General features: G+C 38.1%; 1 protein-coding gene across 1 annotated transcript in view; it reads right to left on the bottom strand.

Annotated features, from left to right (window-relative positions):
* Positions 1 to 12040, bottom strand: part of Mrc1 (mannose receptor C-type 1) — a 107542-nt gene that overhangs the window by 70893 nt on the left and 24609 nt on the right. The window contains exons 4-5 of the mRNA XM_023705431.1: positions 10813 to 10977; positions 3591 to 3704 (exon numbers count right to left, since the gene is read on the bottom strand). Coding sequence (XP_023561199.1) covers positions 3591 to 3704; positions 10813 to 10977 — 279 coding nt within the window. The remainder of the gene's footprint in view (positions 1 to 3590; positions 3705 to 10812; positions 10978 to 12040) is intronic.

Genomic DNA, 12040 nt, shown 5'->3' with positions numbered 1-12040 from the left:
ACTAGTAATGAATCTAAATCTTCAACTTCAAGCAGTTGTCACATTGTATTACATTATGTATCACAGAGAGGTACTTAACAAAGAGAATACATGACCCTTCAAACAAGACATGTTAAACACAGTTGATACACTGAAAAAAACAAAAAAAAAAAAAAAAAAAAAAAAACCTAAGTCAAGCTAACAGCAGAACCAGGCTAGAGAAGCTCTGGACATAGAGAAACCTCCGATCAGACAGAAGAAAAAAAAAAAAAAAAAAAGGATGGGCAGGGGCAGTGGTAACTGAAAGGAGAGCTGGAATTACAATACACCATCTTCAGCTCAACCCACTGCAGAATACTTCCAGGAGCGAATGTCTTATTCATTTCTTAATGAAACCTGGTTAAAGAAGCAGAACCAGCATTGCTAATGCAATGCACACGTGCATGGACGCCTGCATTTTTTATGCTCTTTGCTACTCTGGCACACGGTTTTAAGACCAGTGCTCCAGCGCCAGCTGCCTCTCACAGAAGGAAGAAATAAGCTACACTCCTCTAGAGTTGCTGCTTTGAGACTTCCGCTACGTGTATGAACTGTCTCTCCTTCACTTACCCTTCCTGAAAGATGGAAATCACACTACCTGTTCCATCGGGTCTTTATCAGAAAAACTTTCAGGTTACTTCATTAGTACACAAGGAAATACTACAATGACAGTTTTAAAATGTTCATATTGTGAACAAAAAACAGAACAGATAAGGTGTCAGTGCTAGAAAGAAACTTCCCAAACTCATACACTGCATAGCCAATTGTCATTCATATATTCATTAGTAAGTCATGTTGTTCATTTATTAATACAATAATACTATCAGCTTTTAGATATTAGTGCTCTCTCATCATTTATGTAAAATTTATGTAAAATATCCTCACTTGAAATATAAATGTAGATGCAGTACTTAGCAAATGCTCATTAGACATGATTGATTGAGCAATTTATATAAAAACAACTTATAATATTCCAAAAAGTTTCTAATTTTAGTTTTAAAAATCATGCTTTCAGAAGTAAATTTAATCATGCACTCAGTTCTCAGGAATTTGGAAAATTTGAGAAAAACTTTTTATTTCTTTTTATATTAATATTCTACTTTCATATCTTCATTTGCACCAAAATTAGCCCCGAGTTCTCTCACTGAACTCTTAGATGCAAAATTAAATATTATCATCCTTGCTTTCAAAATTAATAAGAAAATGACCTGCTTAATGTTGTACAACTTAGCTGCTAAGAGAATAAACTCTAGTCTCCTAACAGATTATTATTGTTTAATGATCTATTTAAGTTTCACTGGGGGGCTGGGGAGATAGCTCAGTAGAATAAGCACCTGCTTGGCAAGTGCAAGGGCCTGAGTTCAATCCCCAGTTCTGCAAAACAAAAAAAAAGTTTCACTGGTATTCTTCAACTTAAGTGAGTGCATGAGTAGGAATAGAACAAATATTTACTTATAAAAAGGAATATCTTATATTGTCTTATAGTAATATTCACTTCCCATGAATAAAACTATCATTTTAAGATTCAGGAAGCTGGCTGGTGGAGTAGCTTAGTGGGTAAACAAATTTTAAAAAAAATGTATTTAGGTATTGCAGGGTCTCACTACACAGCTCAGATTCAGTCGTGATTTTCCTGTTTTCAGCCTCTCCAGCACTGGGATTACAGACATGTGCCTCTCTGCCCAGACCCTATGGTCAGTTTAGCCTGCCCTGGGGGCAGGGCTGGTGTGGCATTTGGTGCCGGGAATCAAACAGCTATCCCTATGCTTGCCTAAGCTTGCCTAAGCAAGCACTTTAGTCTGCAGAACTATCTCAGCTGCCCAGCAAGCAAATGCTTAGCACAAAAAAATAATAATAATAATGCAAACAGCTCTGTGCCACAATGCATTAAAAGCAGAATTTCATAGTAAAATCTAATCAATTTTAAAAAAAAATTAAGTCCTGAAAATTTTCCTCATGCTTTTATGTGTATTTGGAATACTATTTAATCAAAGATTTTCTTCTTTCCTTCCTTTCTTTTTTTTCTTTTCTTTCTTTTAATGCATTTTGTACAGGGTCTCACTACGCATCTCAGACTAGTAGTGATCCTCCTGTACTCAACCTCCCCAGCACTGACATTACAGGCTTGAGCTACACCTGGTCTCCAAGGATGGCTCAGTGCACCTGGGGGCAGGGCCAGCATGGCCTGTGCTGCCAGGAGTTGAATCTTGGTCCCTTCACTTGCCCAAGCAGGTGCTTAGTCTATATTGCTAGCCCAAAGATATTCTGTATTCTTTTTAATACAGTTCAACATAGAAAATAGAGAGTTTAATTTTTAAGCCAAATGTAAAAACCATTCATTGGCTTTAAAAAAGAAATCTAGGCATATCAAAGAACACCATAACAGAATTGTTTGCAGAAGAATTGATAAAGATGGAACCTATTGGTTACTTTTCTCCTACCCTACACCCATAGAAGACATCACTAATTGTTCACTGTACCCTTTCCTAACAAACCAATATCACCAGTAAGATGGGGTTCAAAGAGTTGAAATCATAATCAAGGTTAAGATACAAACATTTCAGCCTTGATCTTTCATTTTCTCTGGATAGCTATTTCTACATATAACTTCCATTCAGTAATGAGTCTCCTCGTAGCTCTGACGCACGTATATTGTGACAACACAGAAATAATAATTCCAGCATTTTCTGCCCTCCAGGAAATTAGAAAGCTATTATATATTTAGCCATGCCTTGACTTTATTTTTCTACAAACTACAAACTGTCAACAAGTGATAATAAACTTTTTATGCTAGTATGCAATACTGTAATCTATGACTGAGATGGCATTTTTAATTCAACTCTAGGTTAAAAACAGGAGAAAACAGTGTGAATATAGACCTTAAAGTCTTTGTAAACGTGACAGTAATATTACAAATATCTCACAACTCCAAGTAATCAAAAATTTGCCAACCTAGAGTAATTTCCACTCACATAAATTCTACTGTGTGTATAAATACATATGTGTAAAATGTTTGACTATTACATGTGGCACATATGTTACAGATCATGAATGTTTATGAACACCTTGAATTGAAATATCAAAAGAAATTCAAAAAGTTAGAGAAGAAAATGCAAAGGTGAGTCATGCGGAGCTTTGGAAGTGCCTTGTCAGTCTTTACAAGTAGCTTTCTGCTTCTTTCCAGGATTATGACAAGGTTGATGTAAAAATCAAATAGACAGTAATTATTAAATATTTATTAAATATATCCGATAAGTCCTGTTTAAGAATAGCTACAAAATTTGCTTCTCAATATAGTGCCTTTACAAATCAAGAATACTTTAAACAGACTTGTATTGATTTATGCAGTAATCCCAGAAAATAAGTCCTTACCTCAGGAATCTGGCACTATCTAACCTTACAGTATGAGCAGCTTTAAGTCTAGCTGGCAGATTTCAAAGTAAGAAAAAATACAGTACATTGAACAAAGTCCCCAGTTCTTCTCAGATCTACATTTGAGATGTTAGAGTTTTCCATCATATCCAGGTAAATAAAATTTGGATGAAATCAATCACAGACAGGCTTAGCCTTACCTGGCAACCAGTTCAAGTATCGGAATGGACTGCCACCACTCCACTGCCAACCGCTGTTAAAACTCAGACTGTTAAGTCCAATCCAGAGTCCTGAAGTCAAGGGACTCGTCAATCCTATAGATTAAGAGACAAAACAAAACTGGCATTCAGAAAGGGCAGTGAAATGATGCTTAACTCAGTCTGTAACTGAAGGCAGCCATGGCCATCAGGCCTAGTGCATCTCCTTTCATTCTCCAAGTCATCTAAAGCACAGACCACTGTCTTTTCCATTGACAGGCAAAGAAATAGGCAGAGAGTGGAGAGGCAAACTAGTAAGACTTGTGTAACGTTTTGGCCCAGATCTAGGCGCACAGGAAGAAAATGTTCAAATGAGGAGAGGAGGAAGGGAGGGGGAGGGGAAAGAAAACAAGAAAAAACTAAAGAAGAAAAAATGGAAATAAAAGCCTTTATGAATAAGGAGGGGAGAAAGGGTTGAAGGCAGCATATGTGAATGGGGAATAAAAGAAACAGCTATATCATGTACAGGTGCAAGTGCTCTAGGATGAATGATATCTATCTATTTATCGATCGATCGATCGATCGATCGATAGATAGATAGATATAATGTAGCAATGAAATCTGATCAGATAAAAAGAACATAGGCATAAATAAGTTTCAAAACTATAAGTAATGCACAGATTAAAGAAGAATTAATCATATATTATCTAAGACTGCTTAGCTAAATTACTGTTTAGCCTGATAAAAAATAATTGTACTTCTTTTTTTTCCCCCATTACTTAAAAAAGAATAAGGTTTCAGGGTTGGGGAGATAGCTTAGTGGACTAAGTGCTTGCCTGGCAAGTGCAAGGTCCTGACTTTGATCCCTGGTACCACAGGAAAAAAAAAAGTGGGGGAGATTTCTCACTAAGCTGCCCAAGATGGGCTTGAATTTACAATCCTCCTGCATCAACTTCCCAGAATGTTGGAATTACAAGCAGACAGCACCACATCCAGTGGATTATAGCTCTTTAAGGGAAGCATTTATCTTTTGTATCCTTCATCAGATCCGGTACTTCTAAGCTAGTCTTCAATAATTAATACTTCTTAAAATGGGGTCTGACAATGGAATACTCATCTCTAACAAAGCTAAACAAAAAAAGGAAATTCAAAGGAAGGACCACTTTGTATCTGTATATACAAAATAGTTAGGATAGATATACAGCTACTTTTTCTTAATTCAATGAGAAGAAAGATTTGTATTAATAGTAATTGGACAAGATATCATGTCTGTATCTTGTACTATGAATAACCACTAAGAAGATAAAAATATTCAATGTATGAATTATTGAATCTGTCCTATTGATCGGTTCTGAAACTATCTCATTGCTGTTTCTCAATAAAATTAATTTTAAAAATGGAGCCTGATATATAATATGTGCTCAACAAATATAAATGGTTACTGTTATTATAATTATTGTCACCATTTCTATTAGCTGCACCTAGAATTAGAGTTAGCAAAAGGTATGATTTAGAAACCAAGTCGAAACTGTGTTAAATTCATCACTTAAAAAGCTGAGGGGTGTTTGCCCAGTGAGCCTGAGTTTCTAGATTCCATTGCAGCTCCACCAAACCACACAAGGGTAATGCTTAAAGCCCATGAGTCACTGCTATGGGTGTGTTAAGATGCCCCCACAGCCTCATGCATGCAGTCCCCGCGCTTCTGCTCAGGTGGCTAGATCTAGAGTGTGATTGATTGTTAGGGCAATGATGGGATTGAGGGTGCTGGAATTACGGTGGGTGATTACTGGATCAGTCCACTCACAGGATTGGCTCTGCCCTAATCCCAGCAGACTGGGTGAAATATAAGGGACAGAAAGAGGGTTGCCTCCCCTTCCCTCGCTTGCGTCTGCTGTCTTCTGCTGCCAAGAACTACTTCTCTGCTCTGCCCCTCTGCCAATGCGCCCTTCCTTGAAGCCAGCCAACTATGGACTGAAACCTCTAAAGACTATGAGCCAAAAAACCCTTCCTTCTTTAACTTTGAATGTCAGGTATTTTGTCTCAGCAATGAGAGAAAAGTAACTAAACAGTCAGCCCAATTTTTTTCCTCTAATATCTATCTATGATTGTACATAGAACCACATCAAGATTCTTTAGTGTGACCATACCAAGAGTGTGTGCATGTCCTAAATTTTTAGGTTTTCGATTTTCCTGCATGAATTGTTATATGCCAACTTGTGGACTTAGCTATGATAGGACTGTATTAATGAACAGTATCATAATGGTCTTTTTATTTGCATTTCTGCAGAGATTTAATTTATCTTCTAGGCAGTTCCTACGAAAACTTGTAAAAGCCATCAGGGTAGCAAGAAACATTTCACTTCCTGTGAATCCATATAGTAGTTATAAATCAGATTCAAAATTTAAGGATTAAATATGGTCCCAAGCTTTTGACTTTCAGGAAGGCAGACACAGAAGTAAAGATAACAAGATGGCTATGCAGACCGTAGCAGATCACATCACCAGCTTGGAATACATTTACAGAAGCAAAACATCAAAATATCACTTGTGTTTACTTTCTACGTGAGACACAGGCAGGTGAAACAGAAGACAGCTGAATTCCAGTTCAGCTACCCCTTGAAAATGAAGCATTAAGCAAGTTTCTGAGAAGAAGAATATTAATTTATAAAATGAGGATAAGACGATGTATTTACGGGGGGGTGCGGGCTTCAGTAATAAGTCCTGGTGTTTGCCACACAGCAGCTGCTCAATAGATGGTGCTGCATTTAATCTCAGAATCATCAAAATGACTAACACATTTTTAAAAAGTATTTACTTCTCAAAATTCACAGAGAAAATCAGCTTTACTGTGTGTGTGTGTGTGTGTTTCCCTCCCTCTTCTCTCCCCTCTCCTCTCCTCTTTCTCCTCTCCCTCTCCTCTCCTGTCCTCTCTCTCCTCTCCCTCTCCTTTCTCCTCTCTTCTCTCTCTTTTCTCCCCTCTCTCCTCTCTCTTTCTCTCTCCCGACCTCTCCTCCCCCCTAGGGTTTTGAATATGCTAGTCTGGAACCGATACAAATCCCCAGCCTTTGTCTTTTTAAAAAAAAAATTTTATTCATCTTAATGAGAAAAAAATAAAATAGCAATGAAACAGTTTCAAAACAGGTAAGACCGTTACAATAATTAATACATTGCGTATTGTTGTTTTCGTAGTCGTTATTCCTAGTACAAGATGCAGACATGATATCTTGTCTAAACACTATTAGTACAAACTTTTCTTCTCATTCAACTAAGAGAAAGTGGCTGTAAGTCTATCTTAACTATCTTGTATATACATATATATTTATTTTCCTACAAAATGGTCCTTTATATCCCCCTTTTTTGTTTTGTTTTGTCAGAGATGGGTGTTCTATTGCTGTTAGAGAAGCTGTATTTAGAGAAGTCTTTAAAGGACCTTTTCATACTTGATGCCAGTCCAAATATTGGAGGTGCTTGAATTCAGCAAAATAACCCATCATAGTCCAACAGTCCACAATAGTAGTGAGTTATCAGCACAACTGGCAATTGTCCAAAGTTATTGACTTGAGCCTTTTACAGCTCAGCATACTAATACAGCTTTACTTTTTATATCTCATGGTTATACTTTACTGCTGGATGGTTAAGAACACGTTGAAGCAAGGCCTTTATTTTAATTACTTTAAAAGTCTAAATATTTGTGGCTTTTCCTTTTAACAGCATATTTCCAAACAGCAGGATTACAAACATCCACTCACACCATTGTTTTCTAGATTCTTCCTCGATCTATCCTAGTTAATAGCAAATGCTCCAAATATCTTTCAGCAAAAAAAGGAATGCCTTTCCTCTATTTTATCTTTTGCATTTCCTGTCAGGCTTTTTTTTTTTTCTTCTATTACAGGATATTTTTGACTGACAGGAAGGCAGTCAGTACTCCAAAATCTCTTTAGAAAATTTACTCTTATCCAGATTGTAGCTAAAATTTGCTGACTAAAAACCTCAGAGGTTTGAATAAGATTCAGGCAACTGAGGTAAACTCAGCCCTGAATGTCTGGGATGCGTTGGCACTAATGTCACCCCAATGAGTCTAGCCAGGCAGAGTCACTATCTACTCCTATCTCTTCTTTCTTCTAGGCAGAGAAAGGAGAGACTAAAAGCTATCTATGAACTGTGTCTTGGCTCCCAGAAGGCCAGAAAACAAGTAAAAATTAGAAAAGTCAAACTATAATCTGGGCCTGGGGAGATAGCTCAGTAGAATAAGCACTTGCCTGGCAAGCGCAAGGGCCTGAGTTCAATCCCCAGTTCTGAAAAAAAAAAAAAAAAAGAAAAGAAAAGAAAAGAAACTATAATCCAAGTTTTAAACAAGAATAGGTGCCAAGTGCAGCCTTTTGGACCTTGATATGGTTTTCCACTGCACAAATGGTCTCCTTCGCACATTTATGTAAGTGTGCACAAATGACCCGAGCTTTGTCTTGAATCACTTCTTTCTATTCCTTCATCAACTACGTGAATGTATGTTCACCTCGTTCCATACCTTCTCTGTCTCTGTATTTTTATTTCTACTTAGAAATATGAGTTGCTCAGCGATTTGTCCTAGTATTAGAAGGGTCCCAAAGACCAGTACAAAACAGAGTAGCTAAGTTGACAGAGGCAGGATTTTTCCTTCAAATCTAAGTGTATGAACACACACTTTGAGGTCATCTTGTTTCTCCATGCTCTTTCCATTTAAAGACAGAGAGAAATGTGTTTCAGCAAATGACGCTTGTCATCCCCAACAGTTGGAAAAATGCCAGTACAGGGAAAGCAGGCAAGAGTGAGAACATGCTGTGGTCCCCATGTTGGGTCACGCACATTATCCCTTTAAAACCTCTGGCCACTGAGGCAAGGAAGCCTCTGGTGGGGTCCCTAAAACTGCCACCCAGTTTCAGACAGGGGACTGAGGCAGCCTGGATCCACAGTATATGCCCACGAACCCTAAATCCTGTATCAGTGGCTGGGTTCAACAGGAATCATCACAGAGTTACACCGACACAGTCCCTCAGCCTTCTGCTCCAGGATTACCTAAGAGAAGGATAAAATACAGATTCCAGAAACAGTTGCTGATCTAGAATCTCTGAAGCCAGGCCCTGGCCGCTTCAGTCTAGCAAAGTTCTCAGAAGGTGAGTAAGCGACTGCTCCTGTTCAGGCACCACACCACTTAACAGTCATCCGGCTATAACCTGTCCAGCTGTCCAAACCATGAGGCTGGATTTCTAAAGAATTTTTTCTATTTACCTGTAGTATCATTTGTCTGTCAGCAAAGATTCTCTGAGACTCTTTCTTGGAAGATTCTGTATGAATCTTCTTGCCAGGGGTAGGGGGACACAGTCATGGGATATTAGTCATTGTCAGCCTCACTATTCCACTCTTCACACAGCACTCCTTGCTTCCTGCATGGCATTTGTACTTACTCATCTGGTTTCCTGTTTATATCTGATTTCCTCATTGCTCTTTAAGCTCCATGTGGACAGAAAGGGGTCAGTTTTTGGTCCCCAAGAGCTAATGCTATGCCTGGCATACCTGGCAGTTTGTTAAATGAATGAAGAAAGAAAAAAAAATGATGCACGTATACAGATAGTCCTCACTTAATAACCTACCTGTTTAGCAATTGTTTGAACTTCTGACCCACTGCTCAGACTTACGACCTGTCTTTTATTTCTACAGTTCTGTACATCTTTATAGAGCCTTGATGTCTTTCTGGATACAGTGCACCTTTTTTATACAGTACTGTAATTTGTGCTGATAGTATTGTATAGTACAGCACAGTAGTTTTATGTCCTGGCACATATTACAGTATGACATGGAAAAGTTATGCAAATACAAGCAAAGTCATCAAGTGGGGCTTCCTTTGACCATTTCTTTGTTTGGAGTATGCTGATGGGCATCCTATGCAAAAGTCTGCATTCAGTGAGCAATTTAATGAACAAAATACAAAAACAAAACTCAGTTATTAAACAAGAGGAGTCTGTATTCTTACAGGAGAATGTATGTAACTGGCTGTTATCAAAGTGGTAAACAGATAAGAGAAATGGAAAGAATTATTTTTCCACTGTATAAAATTTGGGGAATTCCAGATTTTTTTTAACGCCATAGAAAAAGATTTGAGGGTGAGAAATATGAGACACTGAGGTCCTCCACAAAGAATGTAAGACTTGTCTTTTATCAAGATGATAAAATGCATGATGGAAACGAGAGTAAGGGCTGGGGATGTAGCTCAGTGGTAGAGTGCTTGCCCGGCATGCAGAAAGCCCTGAGTTCAATCCCCAGCACACCAAATAGACCACTGACAGCATCTTTGTGTTTAGCCATTTGTCAGGAAATGAAGTCACCAAAGCTAAACATGGCATCCACAGGGTCAGCAGTGTATGAATCTAATAGTGTCAGGGTGAAATGGGAGGAGGAAATTCTGAAAGTGGTCAACAGGATGTGGTTCTCCCAGTACAGATTTCTCATTGTGAACTCTGCCTCCCTAAGTTTGATTTTTAGAAGCTAAAACAGATACTCTTTTCTCAAGCAAACATTTTCATTTTTTTTGTTTGTTTGTTTTCTTTCTTTTTTCTTGTTGGGGGGTTGGATACAGGGAATCAAACTCAGGACCTTGCGCTGACCAGACAGATACTGTGCCACTGACCTACATCCACAGCCTTACCTTTTCTAATCTTTATAAGCTTACAACAGATGCCTAAGCATATTGCGGAAAGGATATTGATAAGATGTGAAAAATTATGGTGTCCAAAAATTGAGGAGACGGGAGGTAGAGAGGACTCAGGACTTCAGAGTAGTTCCTGACAGGTCTCTGCTGACAAGAGCAGTATCTCATTTAATCATTTCAAATTCTATGATGCTAAAGAAAGACATCCAAATTCCAGGGAGACCTGTCTACTGGCTACTTGACTGGCATGGTGCCACTGCTCGCGTCTAAGAGCAATATCACTCATCAGTTATGGCCAAGAAATCTTCAGGGTCCTTTGTGGAACGGGCTCTAGGAACAGCCACAACCGACAGAACAAAGTTGGTGCAGGAAACAAGACCTACTTCCCTTCCTTGGGGTCAGGTTCAGGGTGGAGATCTGTCACATCATCTGCACTCTCTGTTTAGGGAACACCTCCACCATGATGCCTAGAATCACTGGTGCTGCCTACTTTTAAGTTATGTAGAAATAAGCAATCATAATCCTATTTATACCTTATATTACCTGTTAGGTAGGTCTGCTCATGAATCTCCGTGATACTCAAGAGCTCAGCGTCCTGCTGTTGGCAGCTTTTCCTTGCCTGTTGCCATGTCAATGCAGATTTGGAGTTGATCTGGTAAAGGATGCTCGTCAGTGGGTCTTTAGTCCACAATCTTTCACTGCCCTCAACTGCAAAAAAAAAGTAAAATGGAAATGTCTGAGTTAGATGTTGGAAACACTTTCAAGGAAAGTGTTTAATTTTTTAAAATCTATTTATTTATCCACATATACAAAAGGATGCAACTTGAAGATATACACATGAAGTGGAATAAACCAGACCCAAATGTGTAAATAGCATATAGTCTCCCCAGTGTAAGAACTCAAAAGAAGAAATAAAAATTGAAAGGTATAACATAACACAACTAAATGGAAAGCAAGAACTTAAATATTAAACAATAAAGAGAGGGCAAGGAGAAAAGCTAGGAAACATGGCAGGGGCAAAACCATAAATTTATATGCACAATATGGTTAAGGCAATGATCCTGAGACTCTCCATCAGGTTTTTGAAACTAGCAGTTAATTGGTAGTATTCTCACCCTGACTAACTATGTATACTGATACCTGTGAACTAAGCAACTGCACCAAGGATAGCAAAGTGTAACACTAGGGTCATGCTTGGAATGCCTGTCATTCTGGTCTTCTAAATGTGTACTGCTTCTAATGTCATATCAATTATTGCTATACTCTCTCTCAAGTAAATGTTTGTTTTTTAAAAAAGGTAATAAAAGAAAACAAGAGATAAGAAAAAATGTCATAAGACTGTCCTGCTACAATGCTATATATGCTTAGATTTCTAAATTTCTGTGCAAAAATGTGTAATTGTTTATTTTTATTTATTTTTTTCACATTCTATAGGGATTTAAAGTTTAGCATATCAATGATTGTTGGAAAATACTTGTTCCATGTTATGTCTAAGGCATTTGATATTCAGACAGGCAGGGATGGTAAGCTCAACTGCCTCTGTTATAGGGTAATAATATCATTAAGTTTCTCTTCTGGAGGGTTTACAACTTATGTTTGCAGACCAAAAACCTAGAGAAAAAGAAGGGCTATAAGGATAGCCAACATTTTGGCCCTAGCCCTTTAAGGTCAGTGAGAACTCAAGACATAAGAGAACCTATACTGTAACATCCTGTAACTCAGTGGTGTCCCAAATTTTCTGCTCAAGGAGATTAAGGGTCCACAGAGGAAA

Source organism: Octodon degus, unplaced genomic scaffold, assembly GCF_000260255.1.
Source record: "Octodon degus isolate 3935 unplaced genomic scaffold, OctDeg1.0 scaffold00220, whole genome shotgun sequence".
Taxonomy (NCBI): domain Eukaryota; kingdom Metazoa; phylum Chordata; class Mammalia; order Rodentia; family Octodontidae; genus Octodon; species Octodon degus.
This window is presented reverse-complemented; position numbering and strand designations above follow the sequence as displayed.